Here is a 23,036-nt window from a genome sequence, read left to right as displayed (position 1 = left end):
CTTTTTGGTAGAATATGTTGTATGATTTTCAGTTTGTGATATAAATCTTCTCAAGTTCAGTGAATTAAAGTTTAGGAATACTTATATTTACCCCCAACTAGAAATATACCAATATTCCCCCAATTAAAAAAAAAAGAAATAAATTACTTTAAAAAAAATTGGGGGCCTTCTCCGGTGGGGGATTCTTGTGTGGCGACACCGCCTTGACCACCCCAGGGTCTCCCCTGATGGAAACCAACTTCTGTCCGAATGAGTTGTTCAAGGACTATTACATATTAAATAGCAATGCTCGAGAATATTTATTAAAATGAATAAAGATTTTAGAATGATTGAAAAAAACTTTTTAGGGTATTTGTTCCTGTTTGGTCTTCTCCCCACATGCGATCTGCCATTTGTTTGTACACGTTCTCTGTGAGATGATAAGAATCCCAAAAGATGAACTCATCTGGATTTTTGCACAGCTCAAATTCCTTTACCAGTCTTTTCCCCCCACAGCTGAATATTCCATTAAGACTTCCCGTTCCACAGCATGCCTTTTTACTTTCTTTGAGACCTGGAAATACAGGGTTACTTTTGTTGAGTTACATATGAGCTTAATTTGTCTGTCTTAGACACAAGTGACATTGTTTTAAGAAATGAATACCATATTTTGAAGGTTGATCAACTTTTCGGGCTAAATCCTGGTTGAAATCGTAGAGAAAATGCTTGAAGCCATGTAACTTCATCTCTATTTCTGATAAAGCCTTGGCAAGTTCACTGTTGTGTAGTGTTGCTAAACTTGAAGCATCTTCCAAGCATCCACCTTCACTTTTGGTATCAAGAATTCTTAGGCCAGGAAAACACCCCAAGTCTCCTAAATTCAGAAAACCAAATTTTCTTCCACCGTTTCTGTATATTTCCTTGGAAAAAAAAATTCATGAATACTTGTCAAATATGTTGTGATATAAACAGACGCATATAACAATAACAAAGTAACAAACCAACCAATCAAGGTTGTTGATAAGTACGATTTATATCATGGCCTTTTGCAGAATAAACTGCCATGTAAGTGTTTATTTGGAATTTCTTATTCCTATTTATGCGCATCAATGATTTTTTTTTTCTTATGTGTAGGCTGAATGAGAACGTAAATATTTTATTAACATAAAGAAGATTGCACATAATGTTTGGCCACGTTTCAAAGAGCTAGGGAAAAGAGTGGTTGAAATATTGAGTGAAGATGAAAGTTGACTCTTTGCTCGTCCATATTTCGAGTATAGATCCACGACGATGAGTCTGTGAAGGTGACTATGCTTACGTTCCATTTCCTATTTATGCAGCTATCCGAAAACCAGGTTCATCCTATGAAAGTTATCCAATTCGATGCTGTTTAACTTAAAACAGTTTAATGCATGGGAAGAGCGACCACAGAACCTTGCAACATCCCCTGGTCGAGTCCATCCCTAGTTTCATAAAATGTCAACTGTCTGTTTGACCCACAAAGTGAGTATGAGGTCAGCTACGATTCATGGAGATCAAGTACGGGAACAAAGCCTCTGACTCGTGCTAACATCCATGGTAATGACCATGCTTATGCATGTTAAAGTATTAGAATATTAATACTAATTGTATTGTTTTGTAAATAGCTTACTGTAGAAATTATGGTTACTAGTTTGTTAGTAGCTGATGTCATTAGATGGTTCTCGATTGGATTCTTTGGGTCTATATATTGTACAGTAAACAATGATGTAAATTCATTCAATAATATAATATTTTTTTCTCACCTTTATCTTAACTTGGTATCAGAAGCCATTAGCTTACAGCTTCTATGGATTCCTCTATTTCTTTCACTTCGCCTAACCCACCACCGCCGATCCCTACTTCTCTTTCAAATCTCATCAATCCGGCAAACCAGCTAGCTACTGTACGCTTGGACGATGGAAATTATCTTATGTGGAAGCAACAACTTGAAGCTGGAATTCGTGGACTCGGGCTTGAAGATTTCATCTACGGCAAAGCGATCTGCCCATCTGAGCTCTTGCCATCAGAAAATGGCCGCCCAGGGTCTCTCAACCCTGCATATGTCCTCTTTCAGCGACAGGACTCGTTGATTTTCTCTTATCTCCTGGCCACCATGGCTGAAAATATTCAAGCTCAAATGGTCGGCTGCAATACAGCCTATGATGTTTGGAAGGCAGCCTCTGTTTTATTCGGTTCGAGATCACAAGCCAAAATCATGCAATTTAAGCTTCAGCTTCAAACTCTTAAAAAGGGTGGTCTTACGATGATCGATTATCTCGCAAAAATGAAGACAACAACGGATACTCTTGCTTTGGCTGGTCATCGTATCCCTAATGAAGACCAAATTCTCCATATTCTTGCTGGTTTAGGACTAGAGTATGATTCTGTTGTGGTTAATATCACTAATCGCACTGAACCTCTCTCTTTGGATGAAGTTCGTGCTGTTCTTCAAGCACAAGAAGCTCGTCTCGACCAATTTCATATTACATCAGATGTTTCTGCTCCCATGGCAAATCTTGCCTTTCATCACAAAAAATTTGGAGGCCGTGGATCTGGGTCTTCACCCTCTAACTCCACTTTTCACAATGGTTCACAGAATCAAGGTACTCGTGGTCGAGGTCGAGGAAATAGAGGAGGTCGCTTTTGGAACAATGGAAATCGTCCTCAATGCCAGCTTTGTGGCAAATTTGGGCATACCGTTCAAAAGTGCTATTATCGCTTTGATTCAAATTTCACAGGGTTTAATTCAAATACAAGTTCTGGAAGCCAACTCTCTACCAATTCTTCCCAACAGAGAAATTCTCCGATGGCTGCTATTGCCTCTGCTTCAGAGAACTTTCCAGACCCAAACTGGTACCCCGATTCTGGAGCCACGAATCATGTCACAAATGAGCTAAGTAATCTCAGCGTTGGATCCGAGTATACTGGTAATCACCAACTCTTCATGGGTAATGGTATGGGTCTTCCTATATCTCATACAGGGTCTTTTAATTTTTGCTCTCCAATTACCAGTAAAGTTTTTACCCTTCGGAATATGCTTCATGTTCCCCATATTACTAAAAATCTGATCAGTGTCAGCCAATTTACTAAAGATAATGGAGTTTCCATTGAGTTTAACCCATCTTCTTGTTTTGTGAAGGATCTCACAACGGGAACCAAGCTTCTCCAAGGGAGTCTACATAATGGGTTATACCGGTTCGAGATATCTCTGTGCTTCCTCCCATCCTACTCAACAGCCTTCGTCTCCTCTTGTTTTTGCAGCTGAATCCCAAGACCAAAGTGTTTGTCACAGTCTTCAAAAGTTGGATTCTGTTTTTGATCTCTGGCATAGAAAGTTAGGACATCCATCTATATCTGTACTTAAGAAAATTTTGTCAGCAAAAAAAGAATTAGTTGATATCAATGAGAATTTTCATTTCTGTTCTGCGTGTCAACTTGGAAAAAGTCATAGATTACCTTTCTCTCATTCTGAAACAGAATACACAGAACCTTTGCATCTAATTCACTCTGACTTATGGTGTGGTGCTCATGTGTTATCCCACAATGGAAATCGGTATTATGTTAGCTTTATAGATGCTGCTACTCGTTATAGTTGGACATACTTTCTCAAAACAAAAGCAGATGTCTATAAAGCATTTCTCCATTTCAAAAATAAAGTTGAACTCCTACTCAATCGCAAAATTAAAATTGTTCAATCTGATTGGGGTGGAGAGTATCGAGCACTCACAACATTCTTCCTTGATCATGGTGTGTCTCATCGAGTCTCTTGTCCTCATACCTCATCCCAAAATGGTGTTGCTGAGCGAAAACATCGCCATATCATTGAAACAACCCTTACTCTTTTAGCTCAAGCATCCTTACCTTACAAATTCTGGGATGAAGCATGTGAAACTGCGGTGTATTTGATCAACCGGCTTCCTACACCTGTGCTAGATGGACAGACACCTTTGGAAAAGCTGTTCCATACTTCACCCAACTATGATTTTCTTAAGGTATTTGGCTGCCAATGCTTTCCTTATATTAGACCTTTTAATTCTCATAAACTTGAATTTCGCTCATCCCCATGTGTTTTCTTAGGATATAGTGGTCAACATAAAGGGTATAAATGTTTATCAAAATGTGGAAAATTTTATATCTCTAGACATGTTGTTTTTAATGAGTCTTGTTTCCCTTTTGCAACCTCTAATGATACTTCATCATCTCCAAAGCAGTTTCCTAGTTGTTTTCCTAGAGCTGTTCCAGATTATATATCACCAGAAACACAACAACATTCTTCCCAAACTAATACTTATTCACAATCTCTGTTATCCAAGGATGCTCATCCCACGACATCCTCTCCTCACTCTTCCTTACAGTCTAGTGACAGTATTCCATTATCTCCACAGCTCATCTCTAAGTCAAATGGTCCACCATCACCTTCTCCTACCTTACCCATGTCTGAATTACCAGTTGTACAACAAAATACTCATCCAATGATTACCAGATCTAAACATGGAATTTACAAGCCTAAGGCGTGGCTTGCTAATCTTTCTGAGGTTGAACCTCAAACTTGCACGCAAGCCCTAGGTCATACTCTTTGGAAACAAGCCATGCAACAAGAGTTTGATGCTCTTATTCACAATCAAACCTGGACATTGGTAACTCCACCTTCAAACAGTGCCATTGTTGGTTGCCGATGGGTGTATAAAATCAAAAGAAATTCTGATGGTTCTGTTGCTCGTTACAAGGCACGTCTAGTGGCCAAAGGCTACCTTCAAACTGCAGGTTTGGATTTCAAAGAAACTTTCAGCCCCGTAGTGAAACCTATCACTGTTCGAATTATTCTCTCTTTGGCCATTTTTCGTGGATGGAAGATTCAACAGCTTGATGTAAGCAATGCCTTTTTACATGGTGTTTTGAATGAAACAGTATATATGGATCAACCACCTGGTTTTGAGGTATCTTCCTCTACTGGTCAACCTCTTGTATGCAAACTTCATAAAGCTTTGTATGGCCTTAAGCAGGCACCTAGGGCATGGTTCGAAAAGTTAAAAGGATTTCTTATCTCAGAAGGCTTCACAAGCTCTCGAGCTGATCATTCGTTATTTATCAGAAGTGCTGGCTGTTCTTGTATATATATTCTAGTGTATGTTGATGATATATTAATTACCGGAAGTGACCCAGCCAAGATCAAACAACTCATTACCAGACTCGGTCTTGTTTTCGCTTTAAAAGATCTTGGAGAACTTCATTATTTTCTTGGTGTTGAAGTGAAATATACTTCTGATGGTGGCTTACTTCTTACCCAACAGAAATATGTGAGAGAGCTTCTTGCTCGTGCTAGTATGGATAATGCTAGACCTTTGCCTACACCAATGATCACAAATGATTATTTATCTGCACATAAGGGAGAAGCTTTCTCAGATCCTTCTCTGTATCGGAGTATTGTTGGAGCGTTACAGTACCTTACTATCACAAGGCCAGAGATTTCTTTCTCGGTAAACAAAGTCTGCCAGTTCATGCATGCCCCTAAAGATATTCACTGGAAAGCCGTAAAAAGAATTTTACGATATTTGCAAGGAACTTCAGATCATGGGTTATTTTTTCCCAAGTCTACTTCTCTTGATCTTGTTGGGTTCTCTGATGCGGATTGGGCCACTGACCCTGATGACAGAAAATCAGTTTCAGGTTTTTGCATTTATTTAGGCAAATGTTTGATTGCTTGGAGCTCAAAAAGGCAACATACCATCTCACGATCCAGTACTGAAGCAGAATACCGCAGCTTAGCAAGTGCTGCTGCAGAAATAACGTGGATCCAATCACTTTTACATGAGCTTCAAATTATTTTGCCAAAAGCTCCTGTTATTTGGTGTGATAACCTAAGTACGGTCTCTATGAGTGCAAATCCAGTTCTACACTCTCGTACCAAACACATCGAGCTCGACTTATACTTTGTTCGGGAGAAAGTACTTGCTGGAACCTTACTCGTTCAACATGTTCCAGCTCTTGATCAAATTGCGGATATACTTACCAAACCACTCTCATTTGCCTCCTTTGACAGATTGCGTTCCAAGCTAAGTGTGATGTCGTCCACCAAGCTTAGCTTGCGGGGGAATGTTAAAGTATTAGAATATTAATACTAATTGTATTGTTTTGTAAATAGCTTACTGTAGAAATTATGGTTACTAGTTTGTTAGTAGCTGATGTCATTAGATGGTTCTCGATTGGATTCTTTGGGTCTATATATTGTACAGTAAACAATGATGTAAATTCATTCAATAATATAATATTTTCTTCTCACCTTTATCTTAACTATGCATCTGTGATTTCGTCCCTATTATAAATGGTAAAAGCTTCATTCATTGTTTGGACTCCATTTTTCAGAGCATGGAGGTTAGAATTTTGAAGCTATTTTGGACGGTTAAAAAGATAGAGATTTCAGATAGCCTATTCAATTTTTTGGTAGTAATGAGGCAAAAACAAGCAACGTACTTTGATTTGGTTATTTTTAATTATACACCGAAAACGTGATATATATTTGATACGGATGGTTGTTTTAGTAGCTTCTGGGTGAATACAAATGAGAGTTTTCCGTTGATTCTATACTAGTTTGTGTATCCCCAGTCTGGCTCAAGAATCAATGGTCCATATCCAAAATTGAATGAAAGAAAAAAAAAGTGAGGTGTAAGTTCACTTACATGGACAGCAATTGTCAAGTTCCCAACAACCATCCTAACATATTGTGATGGTGTGAAGCTGAGCATTGCCGTCGAATTCAAGAGGAAGCGGCTTGTGTAATCGTTGGTTCCGATGCTGAAAAAATAAACTGCATTTGATAATATATCCTTGGCACCAACGAGGTTTAATTTGTGTTCTAATCGTTTCACTTCTGTGTTGTAGTATTCCAGTTGTGACATAAGATCAATCACCTGAAAATTTGCCTTGATGAACTAAACAACATAGGAATTGAACACGGGGAAGCAAAGTAGCATGAAATAACTACGTTTTAGGTGAGTATAATAATCATCTTTTGGATACACAATCTTTCTTGCCACTCTGTGTATATATATTCATTCCAGTGAAAAGAAGCTCGATTCCCTTTAAACAAAGTTTCAGTCTTTCCTGTTGAGTTATGTGAATGAAAGGATCACGCCTGAGATAAATTAGGCTCAGGAGGAATAAAAATATATGCATTTTCATTAACTTGAACACTCTTCTCGTTTTTTTTTTTTTTTTTTTTTAAGCAAAGTCATCACTTTTTGATATTTTATAATGAATAATTGTGCAAGAATAACTAAATCCAGAGCAACGTAAAATAGTACTGAATAATGAACTCAAAAACAAACAAAAATAAATATGTATACATGGGAGATAATAAATTAGCATAATATGAATTAATAAAATAATAATGCAACTATTACATTAGGAATTATCAAATGAAGAATCAGGAGAAAATAACTTTTTGTTAAATTACTCAATTTCACAACTTGAAATCAGAATGATGAACATGGTTTAATTATATAACAAGTAAAAAAAACTTGAGGATATGTCTACCTAGAAAGTAATGGAGGTTTGTAAGAAATTTAAATGCTTAGGTTAAATTGTCAAACGTATGAGGAAAAAAAATGGAAGTTACAAAAAAATTTAGTGGGCTACGAAAGGTCGTGATAATCTAAATCAATTGGAGCAAATGTTTTGCCATAAAAACCTTTTATCAAATTCTTTATTTTGTTATATCATTTTTATTAACTAAATTTAAATAGATTTTATATAAGTACTAATTTTATAAAAATAATTGGGCCCCGGTCTCAAGGTGGGGTCCTAGACGGTCGCCCACCCCGCCCTAACTTAGGGCCGACCCTGAAAAGGATAAATGTACAAAACATCTAATTTGTAATAGATATGATTATGAACATCGCGTCTCATCCACCACTAAATTTATGTGAGACGGTCTCATCGGTCATCTTATTTGGTTTACCCATGAAAAATTATTACTTTTCATATAAAAAATATTACTTTTTATTATAAATATGATATGATGGAATCGTCTCATAGATAAAGATCTATGCGACCCTTAACAAAAGACGTACTTATCATCTACGCGGGGTTAGTTCGATGCTACCCCCAGGATAGTGTCCTGGGGGTAGCGTGACGGATCATGATTGATCAAAATTAATGGGCCCCACATGGAACCCACTAATTTTGATCAATCATAGAGTTACACGCCACCCGCAGGGGTGGCATGAACAAAACCCTACGCGGGACACATCTTATCCTTCTTGCAATTACCAAAAGAAATTTCAGTCAAGGTTTTACAAGTCTCGAGTGTAACACTAATAATTTTAGAAATCGTCATCAATTAATGTGTGGGCCGCAAATGGTGGGCCTTGATATGTTGGGCCTCGCCTTAGAAGCTGACAGCCAAAGAGGGCCTTTTCAAATGGGACCACCTTTCAAAGTATGTTGTCGCTCTTTCTTACAAACTCGATATGGACACTTGTTAAAACGTTTGTGATTGAAGGGCCAGCGAGTTTAAGTACAACATATTAATTAGTTTTTTTTAAGGTAACATATTAATTAGTTTTTTAAAGGTAACATATTAATTAGTTTTAAATGTTGATTATTGCCTTTTTATTTTATTTTTGGAAAAAAATACAATTGAAGTTAACTGAATAATAAAACTAACATATTTTATATAATTTTTTGTTCGTATTTTTGTGGCCAAAAAACAAATTTTATCCTCGAAGAATATTAAACATATTATATTAAATCTTGGGTGCATCAAGATTTGACCCCAAAACAAAAAGTTGACACCGACAGAGTAAAACACATGAAAGTAATAAAAAAACATCGAGGGTGGAAATAAACCTAACCTACTATAATATATATAATATAATATATATAAAATACATAAAAATTAAGAGATATGCCTAATAAATTGTCTCCTTCATTGACCTTAATTAACTCTTGAATCTTGATGGCTTCCAAGCAATCATTATGCTCGCACAGATTTAGTTAAAATTACATAATTGACAACTATTGAATGTAATGTAATTTAATATGCTAAATAACGTTGAATGAAATAAATCAATCTTGTAGTTAAGGCAATCTATTTACTATCAATTATTTTGGTCCGAGAAGCATTTTATATACGGTATTCATAGTTTAGATAGAACAAATTTTTTATGATTCTAACACACGTGACATGTGAATTAACAGATTGGGATGTAACATTTATCTATGTCAGAGAGCAATCGAAACGTGATGTTTAAACAATTGTACGGTTTAAAAAGATTAGAGTTCCACTAGTACCATTAACCATAGTTTTTAATAAAACGGTAAAACAGTACCCCATCCCACGATTGATATAAGATCCGTCATGTCATGTGGTCGATTCACATGGATTAATGCACGGAATATAATTATTAGGAAGAAAATATAGTTATGGTGCAAAAATTTTCTTTGCTAAGATAGCAATCCAAGTGATCTTGGACCGATGTATCATTTAAAAAGATTAGGAAGACATCATTATAATCACCGTCTATAATTTTTAATAAAACACGAGACTTTTGGTCCTACAATATTCATACATATTATGCTATATACCACATACGGATTATTTTTTTTGTTATCAAATATACTATTTCCTACAATAAAATTACTGAAAATTGATCTATATATATGTTTTATTTTTTATTTTTTTTTTAAAAAAAAGCGATTATAACTTAATTTAAAGCACAAAAATACTTCTCATGATTCATAATATTTTGATTTCAAGATAATATCTTGTTTGGTGTTCCGTCTATGCTGATGTAAAAAAGTGAAATGACATCTGAAATAAGCAATATACTCACTCATTTCAATATCTATCATGATTATTCATTCATGTTTATTTAGGAAAATTACATTGTACCCCTGATACACAATCTTTTTTTTTTTTTTAAAAAGTAATCAACATAATTATATAAATGATTAAACATAGTAAAATTATTGTTGGCGTGGTCAACCAAACTAATTAAAACAATAGCTGGTGAACTGAATTTTTTAAACATATATAATTTAAACTTGTTGCTGCACCCGGCCAGACTCAACCATCAAGACCTGTTCGATTAAGAAGATGAAGAAATTATTGTACAAGTTATAGTTGATCGCTAGGCTTGTCGTCTGGTCGATCGGTAGAGGTCGGTTAGAAGTTATAATCCCGACTCACTAAGTATATATGTTAGGAGTTCTAACTGAGAATGTGAATCAAATCTTCTAATGAAACTTTTCAGAAACTGAGGAAGAGAAAGACGTAGAGTGATTTGATCATCGAACTTTCAGAAACAAATTTGTGTGTTATTTTCTATTTTATATTTATATAATTTTGATGATAGTTTTATTTACTATTTCAAATATAAAACTATCATTATGTATTTTAGGTTTATATATTTTTGCAAATATATATATTATATTATTGGTGTAACGTGTACATAGAAAATAAATTTTTTTTAAACAATTGGGTATTTGGCAAGAGAAAAAAGAAAAGGTACGTACCGATCCTTGGAAAGTTTCTTTTAATGCTCCAGCTCCGGCTGAAGCAAAATTCACCCCATGGTAGTAATTATTATTGGAATCTTCATTTCTTGGCTGTAGATAGGGACCAATCATAGGCAACTTTGCATGTTCAGCTACACATGCCAAATATGTATTATAAGATAAAAATTACATGGCCAACATTTCTCCTCAATAACAATAATAATTCACTCATATACCAATGCACAAATTAAAATAAAGAATAATATAATAATTTATTCACACAAATAAATGTAATTGTGCATATACATATATGAGCACAGAGGAGACATTAATTAATCTGTGACATCGTTCGATATCTAGTAGTGAAAAAATACATGATTTATATGCATGGTGGGTAGTAATTAAGTAGTACTAACCGATGAAATCTATTATGAGACGGCCATTGGAAAATCTTCCGGTGGGGTAGTTGAAGTATGTTTCACCATATGGCCAGAAATTGGCTTGATCAAGAGTGGTCGTGTTGATATAATTGTTGTTTCCGGGGTCGAAATATGAGTCCCCGAATACAAAGAGAGCGGTCGGTTTCGGGCCCGAGATGTGTTTCAAGCTAGCTGCTGATGGTGGGAAGGAATCTAGGCGGGCACAAATGAAGATGAAGATTAATGGTGAAATCGGCATAGAGTTGACTTGGTGTTGGTACATTGATTTTGATGTATATATATGTGGATAGGTACTCTCTTCTCTTCTCTTCTCTTCTCTTACCTTACTTTATATATATGAATCAATATTTTGATTATTTTTCACGTGCATTTGGTTTAAATATTTAAAGTAGGTTAGCTCCCGTTTTTATGGTCATGGCGGAACTTAAGGTTACTAAAATTCAAGTCATGCAAAAGTAGCTTTATAAATTTAGAGCATTACATGATATTGTTTTCTAAGTCGAATTTATGCGGAAATGGTTGTTTACCTATTTTCTTTTTAAAGACGATTCGATCTATATATGTATTGAGATGTAATATTTTGATATAAAATTAATATTTTTCATGATTCAAATCAGAATAGAAATTTTTCTCATAAAATTAACTCATGAGAAAGTCTCGTAAGAGTTTTTGTGTATGGTTAATTATTGGACTATGATAATTAGGTTACTATTTACCATCCAAACTATTTACCATCCAAATTAATTTACAAAGTTAATTGGCAACCAAATATTACTAGGGTAGTGTTTGGGAAAGCCTATAAACCCCAAGGTTATTCCGTATGAAGCCTCTAAGAAGCACTTCTCAACTTTTTATTCACAAAATTTTGTGAATAAAAAGTTGAGAAATGCTTCCTAAAAGCTCTTTCAAACACTACCTAGGTATCTTATCATATCATGAGGTAGTCATATTTATCTTGAGTCGCGTCAATGAATTAATTCTACTTCCAATTATTCTTTACATGAAAACTAAAATAATTCCTTTTAATTCTCGAAAACATCATTAAAGAGTTTTTCTAGTGGGAATGAGTCAGAGTACAAACTAAATAAAAAATAATAATGGTTATTTTTCGTTTAATTTCAAATTCATCCATCCTTCAATTGAATTCGATTACACCTTTTCAAATTAAAGTTTATGTATACATATATTATATGTGTGTGTGAGAGAGAACAATTATTATTAATTTTTTTTTTTGAGAAGGTGAGACAGAACAATTTCGATTTCGCTGATTCCTTTATGCTAGGCTGCTAGGTTAATATTCGAAGCCCAAATGAGTGCTTATTTTAGTAGCCGGCCGGCCCTTTGTAGTTTCACGAAGCCCAGATATTGAACCCGTGATGCTCACGTTCCCCTTCCCTAACCAAATATCCTTCAGTTTAATTTATATTTGTCACGTTAGAATTAATATTAAAAAATTTTGGTGTTAGATAAGTTTTTTCATGAAAAATTTAAAAATTATTTAAAATTAAAGTTTAAATAATTTTTTTAAAATGTTATAGCTGATATGTAAAAATTCAAAAAATAGACAAAGAAAAAAAAATATTTTTTTAGGATATTATATTTATACAGTAAAACCTCTACAAATTAATTGTTTCAGGATCATGAAATTTTATTAATTGATAGAGGTATTAATTAATGAATAAATTAATAATTTATTATTTTAACAAAAAGTGAATTTTCGACATAACTAATATATTTTAATTAAGTTGATGTATCACTAGAAGTTTTCATATTATTTACTAAAAAATATTTTCATATTATCCCGATGAAAATGCTAGAAGCAAGAACGTATAGTCACTCGAACTATGTTAGAAGAAAGAAGGGTCGTGCAAGTGATCATCATAGGGTTGTTCGTGCTATAATAAAGAACCAAATACTCGATTTAAAAATTTTATTCAAATGGATGTAGTTTGTTGTTTGACTTTAATTTGTATAATTCCATTAAAAAATAGGATGCCTTGGCCTAATCGTCTTCCTTATATGAATTTTATTCTAATGGATGTAGTTTGTTGTTTATGTCTTCGAATATAGCCCCACTCTTAAGCGATTAATTTTAAAGACAAATCCATCCAAAGTTAGGAAAATTAGCTCTAAAAATTATTTGAAAATAAATTTTGTTTCATGATTTCCATATAAAAAATTTCTGATATAAAATAATAATTATTTTAACTCAAACTTTAATTTTTTTTTAAAAAATATATATATATATATATACATTTTTTATATGTAAAATAAAAAACTAGATTCTTAATAAATTAAAAATATCTATGTGTGTAGGATCAAGTGCTCGTCGATATAACAAAAGTTATAGCCGGTGGTAAAAGCGCAACTCAAAATTTTAAATCGCACAACAGCTCAAACGTCATGGTTCGATCGCTCTACTAAACAGAGACAATTATTGCACCTCAACAATATCTCACTCAATAATTGCACTCCTTGCAATAAATGAGAATCGAATCTATGACTTTGACTCTGATACCTATTATAGGACCGAACGTTTGTCGCTTTAGCAAAAGTTAAAACCAGTGGTAATTGTGTGCAACTCAAATCTTTTAATTCGCACATCAACCCAATTGACATGGTTCATGAATCGGATCTATTAAGTAGGAACAATTATTTTATTGCACACCAACCGTGTGTAGATATCTAGCTAGCTCAGATATGGGTCGTTTACAATATTTTATATATAAAATGATCATACTCTAAAAAAAGATTATTTATTTATAAAAAAAATACATGTAACAAAATGATATTAAATTTGAATTTAAAGATCAGTACTCGGACAAGTTGGTTATTGCATGTGAGTACCGCAGGATCAGTCTATTTTATCATTATTTTGTACCTTAACTCCACATGCGTAATGTAGGTGAGTAATAAGGAAATAAATATCTAGCAGACATGAAAAATATACACCTATCGTGTTTTCTTTAAAATATATATGTAAATCTATAATTTATTGAAAAAAATTTATTGTTTAATTAATTTAATTGATTGAAACATTAATTAAATATAGCTCAAGTTAAAATTTCATTAAATCCATTTAATTCGATTCTAAAATTGCTATTGAAGTCATGATCGATTATAAGATTCAAGTAAAGGTTAATTTCATACGTACATTACCGTGTAAAATCATGAAGTTACTCAAAACGCCTTGTAACTGTTCGTATTTTCAAATTTTGAGTACAAACACCCCTGAAAACACATATAGACAAGAGGGTGAATACTCAAAATTTGAAAATATAGGAATGTATGGGCTCAAGATTTGTAAACACAAAGAGTTAATATATCATATTTTTTTCATAGGGGTTTATAGCAATTTTGAAATTTCACAAGAGTGGTGTATTCAACTAACCCTTTAAGTAATTGCAAATGGATGCAATTAATCGTTTAAAAAACAATGTATTAATGAATGATCAATACAAAGCCGTATATATCTATGTTGATAAGGATTGATGCGAAAAATAAAAAAAATAAGTATTCTTATATGGTAAATAACTGTAAATTTCAGTTTGCTATAACAAATACGATAGACACACACACACACACATATATATATATATATATGCATTCGCATGCACACACAATAGAAAAAAATATATTACATTAGTAACAAGTAAAAAAAATAATAATATAATTGCATAAATAATAGTCTTACTATAGCAAAATGCACATGCTTTTGCATGTGTAAAATAAATGATTAATTTTATGTAATTTTTTTTAAACCAAGAAATAGATTGAGAGACAGGTTTATTGAGATAGTGGATAAGAAAGGGTAAGTATGGAATAAATAATTTTGGTGTCCTCAAAGTTAGTTACTATAATAGATTCAACTTTTATATAATAGTATAAATATATAGTTGTTTTAGAGGTGAAAATATTTGTCAAATCATCAGTATATCTAGTTGTCAGATAATTTTTTTTATCAGTCGACAAAAAACTAGCCCATTTAGTCTATCGTGTGACATCATTGATCGAAAATAATTCTTGATTAACTTCAATTTTGAGAAACTTCTTTCTGCTGATGAAACTGTTACTCGTGTAAGTGAAATCTTGTTGACAATATAACTATTTGATAATAAACCATTAATTTTTGTCAAACATATTGTAACATATTAATTACATTTTTTGTTATTTATTAAAAATTATATTACAACAAGCAACTCCGAATACGACTCATCATCATTAACGTCTGAACGTCTGTCGTAATAAAAAAAATAGTTAAAACTTCATACAAGACTTCATCAAATTAACTAGTTTAAATGTCATTCTTCAACTTTTCCAAATTAAAAAAAAATCTCAAAGTCTGTTGAATTGTTTAAATTGTTCAAACCGTACTCAAAAGAAAAAAAAAATCAAGTTTTATCAGTTATGAACATAAAATTAAAACAATGTTTCCAAAATCGGCATTTCTAACCGGGAACCGGTCACAGGTTCGGTTCGGTCTGGAACACTTTCAAAAACCATTTTAGCAGTCAAACCGGCCAGAACCAGTCGGATCGGAGGTTGACCTTTTCTTTTGTTTTTTTTTTTAATTTTTTTTGAAAAATTAGTTTTTTATTTTATTTTTAAACCTTAAACTTAATATTTTATTATATCTATACATGTACAGTTATATTATATTATATAGATGTCTTTCTGGTTTGATCGTCCGGTTAAAACGTTCTGACCGGTTGGACTTTTTTTTAAGGTCGATCGATTCGATCATCGGTCCGATTATGAAAAAATTGCAAAAAATATTCAGATGTGATTTTTTTTTAATTTAATATTAAGCTAGACTTAAAAAAAATCAGTAAGTCACCAATTCAACATACATATATATATATAATTAAAAAAAAATTGGACACTCCTGAATCGAGTCCTAAGGCTGAGGCAGTGGCCTCCCTTGCCTTATAAAAATTCAGTAAGTGAATCGATTCCTAAGGCTGATTCAGGAGTGTCCAATTTTTTTTTCAGCTGCCCAACCATTTCTGCCCAACTCGTTCCCGACCACTAAAATCCGCTACCGAGGTTTTAGTTGTTTTTTTTAAAAAAAATTCGTATCAATTGAACCCACTATCGGGTTTTAGTTGTCAGGGATGAGTTGGACATAATTGGTTGGGCAGCTGAAAATTTCTATATATATATATATATATATAACTTTTTTTAAAAACATATATATATATATATTATGATTATTATTTTTAAATTTAATTAATTTAAGTTCTTTATTTGATTAATGTGTTAATAAATGTTAATTATTTATCTAAATAATTTTATTGTACAACTTATTTGTTTAATGATTTTAAAGGTTTAAGTTTGCTTATTTAAATGGTTTTAATTGTTCAGCTTATTTATTTAAAATGACTTAAGTTAATCGGTTAGTTATTTAAATAATTTTTAAATGTCTAGCTTATTTATTTAAATGCTTTTAATTGTCCAACTGATTTAAAGATTTTTAATCTGCTTGTGTATTTATTTAAATGACTTTTATATGTTCATATAGTTTATTTAAATTAATTTAATCGTTCCGTTTAGTATTTAAATGTTTTAATTATTTATGTGACATCAAAATATTTAAGTAATGATTTAAAAAGAATTCTCGAGTTCATGTGGTTTCAGGGCCGACGAGGGAAGCCGAGGAAGTTGAGGTATCTTTTATTTAGAGATTTTTAAATCTTTAAAATTTGAAAAAAGTAGATAAAGCTTCATTTTAAGGATTTTCGAGTAATCATAGTTATTTTAAAAAGAATTGTAGGATTTATTTATTCACCTTCAAAATTAGTATTTTTAAATCCGGATAGATATTATTTAATTTCTTTCAAGTTGCAATCTTCAAAGATAAGTATTTTAATTAAGTATAGTGAGTGTAATGTAGTAGTCGTTATTTTAAATAGTAGCACTTCTATTAGTTTGTAGTAGCAACTACTAAACACACACATGTACATACACACATTTATCACTCAAAACTTAACCCTAAAATTTAATTTACATTTTTTTCCTTCTCTCCCCAAGACCCCATGCGCCGCCATCCGACCTATGGATTTGTCGACCCTGCTGCATTTTCCTTGGCCATGATTGGCTAATTTCCAATTTTCATGTGGGCCCCATATGAAAATTGTGGGGTCCACATAAAAATTAGCCAATCATGGCCAAGGAAACACAGAGGGGGTAATACCCCCTCTGTAGGATCGACCTTCCCCCGACCTATATACCTGAAACGAATCACCAACATCAACAAACATGGCTTAGAAAATCTGCACATAACCACCTCACCTTAAACCACTCTTAACCTATCCAAAACTTAATCGAATTGCTCCCAATTTGAACCGACACACTCCCAACATCCGGGACTTGACTTAGGAACAACCCACACCCAGCCCTTGCAGCCCGAACCACCCACCTGAACTGTAACGCCCAGAAATTCGTCGCGTAAATTCGCATGCATAACTAGGAGATTTAATGATTTTAAAATAAAGTAAAAATGTGTTAAATTTATTTTATGTGTTATTATGTGAATTATGTGATTTAGTTGCATGTTTTAAATATTATTGCGGAATTTAAACCGCTAGGTGGTAATTTATGAATTTATTTGAGAAAGGTTATTTTATGATCGCGTAGGCGGGACCGTGGACGGACGAGATATTAGTTTTTCACCCAAAATATTTTATGAGATTTTTAGGAGCCTTAAATATTATTTTAAGGTATTATTTCAAGAAAATTATAGTATTTATATATATATTTTTATGTGCCCGTTTTTACCCAAAATAAGTTATTTTTATGACTTTTATTAACCTTTAAAAATCCCTTAATTATATATTTCGGGATTTTCATGCTATTATCAGATTAATATGTTTTCATGAGTGTTAAATTCTATTTTATTATGGTATATTATCTTTTTAAATAATTAATGTATTTATCCAAAAATATTCTACCCTAATTCCTCCCTAACCTCACGTAAACTCCCTAGCCGCCTCCCTCATCCTTTCTCCATCATCTTCATCGTTCCAACAAGAGTTTTCACATCCCCATAGCCGAGCTTTTAAGGTTTTATATTGGTTTGGAGATCCGTTCGTCCCGGAGAGCCGTACGTGCGACATAAACATTATTTCTTGCAACTCATCGAGGCACGTTTGAATCCCTTCCTTGCTCACCGTTTAAATCATAATACACTGATTTATGCATAAAAAATTGGATGTTGCATGTGTATGTGGTTTTAGAATAAAGATCTTCATGTTCATACCAAGCATTCACGTTTTTATGACATGTTGACTTGTTTATGCATGTTTCTGATCCATGGGCTGTTCGAGGGGCTAACCATCAGTTCAAGGTCTGACTTAGGGTACCTAGGGTCGAGCAAGGTCAGGGTTTGGGGATGGAATGGGCTGGAACCGAAGCAATCTCTTCTGGTTGCACAACAGGTCGCAGTTTGAGCGGTCTGCATAAAACGGCTCGTTCTCGATCCATAGGGCGAGTTTAGGCCTGGTGCTAGTTGGGTTAGAACCACAAGACCTTTGGGAAGGTTTTCCAGGTGTTTATCCGGCTGTTTATGGCCGGATTTGGGCTGCCGAATGGCCGGAAGTCAGCGGTCGCGTTCTGCACGTACAACAGCAGAGGGGCTATGTTGTTTTGGTTCGTTCTCCTTCTACAAGGCTTGGTTTAAGGTAAAATTTGTTGGGTTAGAACCGTCTGGGTGTTGGGTAAGTATGGGAGGTGGTTTAACGGCCTAAGGTGGTTTGAGAACGCGGCACAATCAGATTTTTTGAAGCCGCTCAGGGCTGCCTCGAGTTGGGCTTAGGGAGAGGTAAGCTAGGGTTCTGTCTTGTGTTTTGGCATGCCGGGCTCGGATTTTCGGTTCCGGGTAGGGTCTAAAATATAATGGGTCGAGTTAGTTTGGTCCAGGTTCGGGTTATATTAGTTAGGCTCGGGTATTTTTATTTTAAATTAAATACGAGATTAAGTTAATAATTAATGGATTTGGGCTTGACTTAATTAATTAATTAGACTAATTTAATATCAAGTATGAGCTTAAATAATTAATGAAGTGAGCCTACTAATTTTTCATGGGCCGTGTGATCCATGAGAATTATTGGGTCAAGTTGTGCCGGGTTTAGTAATTTAAATGGACTTAAATAATGTTTTTAGTGAACTCATTAGTTTTCCATGGGCCTGAGGTCTAGGAGAGTAATGAGTCAAGTCATGTTGGGCTAAATGCTTATTGGGCCAGTCTAGAAATTTTTGGGTTTAAGTTAAGTGGTCAGCAGCTTGAACAATTCCTTGGAAAAAAATAAAATGTCCGTAAATATATATTTAATTCATGCATGCATTTTTAATACATATATAAGTATGATTTTTAAGAAAATAAATTAAATATATATTTACGGATAAATTTTCATGAAATAAAGAAATAATGAGAATTTTTTAAGTTCATGCATCATGTAAGATTTTTATGTGAAGTTTAAGGGCATGTTAAGAAACATAAATTTTTATGGAAGTTGAAGTGACGGTGGAAAGTGATGTGGTTGGAGGCCGAGATACCTGGGCTGGTGACCTTCCTGATAATGTATATGTTATAATGAGCTTATGGATCCAACATCGAGTGTTGGTAAAGTGGCAGCACAGAGGTGGAAACCCCACCTCCACGTACGTTGGTTTTTATGATTGATCAATCGTTAAGTATGAGGCCACCGACATGGATACGACCTGTTGAGAACTAAGAAATTAAGACATGTCATTTTATGAAACATATTACGTATAATGTTTATGATACAGTATGATGATGATGTTTATGATTAATTTATACATGTTTATATGCATATATTTTTAAGATCATGCACGTATAAGTATATTCACGTATTTTATATGATGCGTGGTTGTGTGTGGTTTCATGTTGTTACATAAGGATAAAACGTGCTGAGCCTCTAGGCACACTAGATTTAAATGGTGCAGATGGGCATGAGAATAATGAAGAGAATGTGGTCCGGACTAGCGGCGAGGGCGTATGAGCATCCAGGCAGCTAGCACTCGTGACCATAGCTCAATTCATGATATTGATGTTTTGAGAGTAAAACAAATATTCCGCACATGTTTTATTATTTTGTGGTTGAGAGTATGCATGGATTTTTATATTTGCCTATTTATGTTCAAGTTGCATTTATTTGTTGAAGAAATTTATTTAAGTATTTAGTAATGAGATTTTTAATGCATGAGATTCTTATCATGATTTAGTAATTAATTTAATGTATTTATTTGCATGTAATATACTTATATATATATATATATATATATATATATATAGTGTATATTAAGTTGTGTAAAAGTATTTTAAGTATGATATATATGTATGGGTATGTATATATATATTAATACTATTTTATAGTAAAAAAATAAATTAAAGTATAAAGTATATTTTTTTAAAAAAATTAGTAGTAGTTTTTGGGTCGTTTCATGAACCTAATGCCAACAGCCCTACACATGGCTAGGAAAAATCTGCACAACTCCAACATGCAACAACAAGCCCCCTTTCGATCCTATCCCTCACAACCAGCAGCCTATGACCACTCTACACAACCACCATGGGACATCACTTGAACCATTTCCAGACCCCTAACCAGCCTAGGTCCGACCACAACCCACATTGCTCGAGTCAAACCCATGTGTGTTGGGGAAAGAGAGAGAGAGAGAGGGGGGGGGGGGGGGGGGGGGCATGGGGTCTTGGGGAGAGAAGGGAAAAATGTAAATTAAATCCTAGTGTTAAATTGTGAGTGAAAAATGTGTGTATGTGTATGTACATGTGTGTGTATAGTAGTTGCTACTATAAACTAATAGAAGTGTTACTATTTAAAATAACAACTACTATACCACACCCATTACACTTAATTAAAATACTTATCTTTGTAGATTTCAAGTTGAAAGGAATTAAATAACATCTATCCAGGTTTAAAAATACTAATTTTGAAGGTGACTAAATAATACAATTCTTTTTAAAATAATTATGATTACTCGAAAATCCTTAAAATGAAGCTTTATCTACTTTAATCAACTTTTAAGGATTTAAAAATCTCTAAATAAAATATAACGCAACATCCTCGGCTCCCCTCGTCAGCCCTGAAACCACAGAAACTCAAGAATTCTTTTTAAATTATTACTTAAACATTTTGATGCCACATAGATAATTAAAACATTTAAATATTAAACGGAGCGATTAAAATAATTTAAATAAACTAGATGAACATATAAAAGTCATTTAAATAAATACACAAGCAGATTAAAAACTTTTAAAACCAGTTGAACAATTAAAATCATTTAAATAAATAAGCTAGACATTCAAAAATTATTTAAATAAATAACCGATAAACTTAAGTAATTTTAAATAAATAAGTTGGACAATTAAAATCATTTAAATAAGCAAGCTTAAACCTTTAAAATCATTGAAACAAATAAGTTATACAATAAAATCATTTAGATAAATAATTAACATTTTATTAACGCATGAATCTAATAAAGAATTTAAATCAATTAAACTTAAAAATAATAATCATAATATTTATTTAATTTTATACATGTGATTTAGTAGATTAGATTTTAGGCGTTACAAATATATAATTTTCTTCCTACCTTTTTAATTTCAAAATTAAGAACCATATGTTAAATTTTTTATTTATTTTTTTAAATTATTAAAATTCCATGTGCCGACGTTTAATCAGTACAAGGTTGCATTGTCAACAAGGTAGATATATAACTATTTAAAAATTTTAAAAATAAAAATGACATTTATTCATATATTATTCAGAATAAATTTTATTTTATATATTTTTAATTTTTTTTAGAAAATGCTTGAATAGTTAAGAAGCCTCACCGACCTAAACTGAATTTGTAATAAACAAATAAATAATATATATCTATGTATACACATATGTAGTAATTTATAAAGCGATAATATATCTGTTCAAGGAAAAATACAAATAACTAAAATCTTGTGCCCGCAAAAAAATAAAATATATAAAAACATAAAATATTTTCCTTTTGAACTGTGGAAATGACGATGACGATGAGTTTTGTTTCCTCTAAATGGGAACAAAAAAGAGTGCCTTAATTACTTTAGATTAATTCTGTTTTCAGACCACCGTCAAAAAAAAAAAAAAAAAAAAAAAAAATCTGTTTGCAGACCGAGTGAATGCAAGCTGGTTATCGATGAATATTAATTATTATTGGACAATAAATTATATATATTTATATATAAATGTGGACTACAATTGGAATAGACGTGGGAACAAACCCAGCCCCTTTCACAACAATATAATTAAATGCGGTTTTTGTATGATCTAAAGATGCATGATAAACGTTTCAACCAAATCATCAAAGATATCAATTCATTTATTTACATTACCATCAAATCTTTTCAAATCAACTGCCATTGCGATGTAAAGAATAATATAAGCAAATCAAAATAGAGCCTATTTTTAACGATCACGATGATCATTCGGCTGAAATTGAACTTAATGAACCGAATTCTTCATAACTAGATTAACCGATATTTTTAATCAACCGAATCAGCCTATTTTTAATTTTTAATTTTTAATTTTATATTTAAAAAAAAAAACTGAAATAACTGAAGGAATCTAAAATCAGTTATTTAATTAGGTACGGTAACTGAATTTTCAGATTTTTTTTTAAAAAAATAGAAAACCCACGGAGATAAACACAATCTACACACTTTACTGGGTAAAGAGAATGAGAAGAGATCGATGCATTGCTTTCTTCCCAACTTTGCAACACAATTAAAACCATACAGAGAAGTTTAAAGTTGTTTTGAAAAATAACTCGGTAAATTTTTCTTAACTGATTTTTTTTACATCTATTTCGGAAATTGATTCAATTAAACTGTAAAAATAAAATTTCGATCTCCGAATTAACCTAATTGTGAATGTAAATATTGTATTTGCATTGAATATTTAGAATATTTACACGATACATAGAGTCATTTATACAATCTTGCCAGTTCTAGATAAGGAAGAAATCAATTAAAGAATATACGGAGAATCCCTTAATTGAAGGGAAATCAAAACTTAAATGAGTGAATTA

At 32.7% G+C, this 23,036-nt stretch overlaps 1 protein-coding gene and 1 non-coding gene across 2 annotated transcripts; one reads left to right on the top strand and one right to left on the bottom strand.

Annotated features, from left to right (window-relative positions):
* Nucleotides 1-175: 175 nt before the first annotated feature.
* Nucleotides 176-11,232, bottom strand: LOC140883937 (GDSL esterase/lipase 5). The gene is made up of 5 exons (XM_073290559.1): nucleotides 10,914-11,232; nucleotides 10,516-10,649; nucleotides 6,678-6,908; nucleotides 644-899; nucleotides 176-553 (listed from the first exon to the last, which is right to left on the bottom strand). The coding sequence occupies exons 1-5, from the start codon at nucleotides 11,197-11,199 to the stop codon at nucleotides 321-323; spliced, it is 1,140 nt and encodes a 379-aa protein (XP_073146660.1). The 5' UTR covers nucleotides 11,200-11,232; the 3' UTR covers nucleotides 176-320.
* On the top strand, nucleotides 2,328-2,454 carry LOC140885993 (small nucleolar RNA Z247). The gene has a single exon (XR_012151403.1). It is a non-coding gene; the product is annotated as a small nucleolar RNA Z247 (small nucleolar RNA).
* Nucleotides 11,233-23,036: the final 11,804 nt, after the last annotated feature.

Source organism: Henckelia pumila, chromosome 2, assembly GCF_033568475.1.
Source record: "Henckelia pumila isolate YLH828 chromosome 2, ASM3356847v2, whole genome shotgun sequence".
Lineage (NCBI taxonomy): Eukaryota > Viridiplantae > Streptophyta > Magnoliopsida > Lamiales > Gesneriaceae > Henckelia > Henckelia pumila.
The sequence above is the reverse complement of the archived record's forward strand: the minus strand, read 5'-3'. Positions and strand labels throughout refer to the sequence as shown.

Bases quoted from the DNA above. Each gene is read 5' to 3' on its own strand.
- LOC140883937 (XM_073290559.1), bottom strand. From the start codon at position 11,199: ATGTACCAACACCAAGTCAACTCTATGCCGATTTCACCATTAATCTTC. The intron at 10,650-10,913 runs GTTAGTACTACT...TGGCATGTGTAG, and splicing joins TCTCATAATAGATTTCATCG to CTGAACATGCAAAGTTGCCT. The intron at 6,909-10,515 runs GTACGTACCTTT...GCAAATTTTCAG, and splicing joins AAGAAACTTTCCAAGGATCG to GTGATTGATCTTATGTCACA.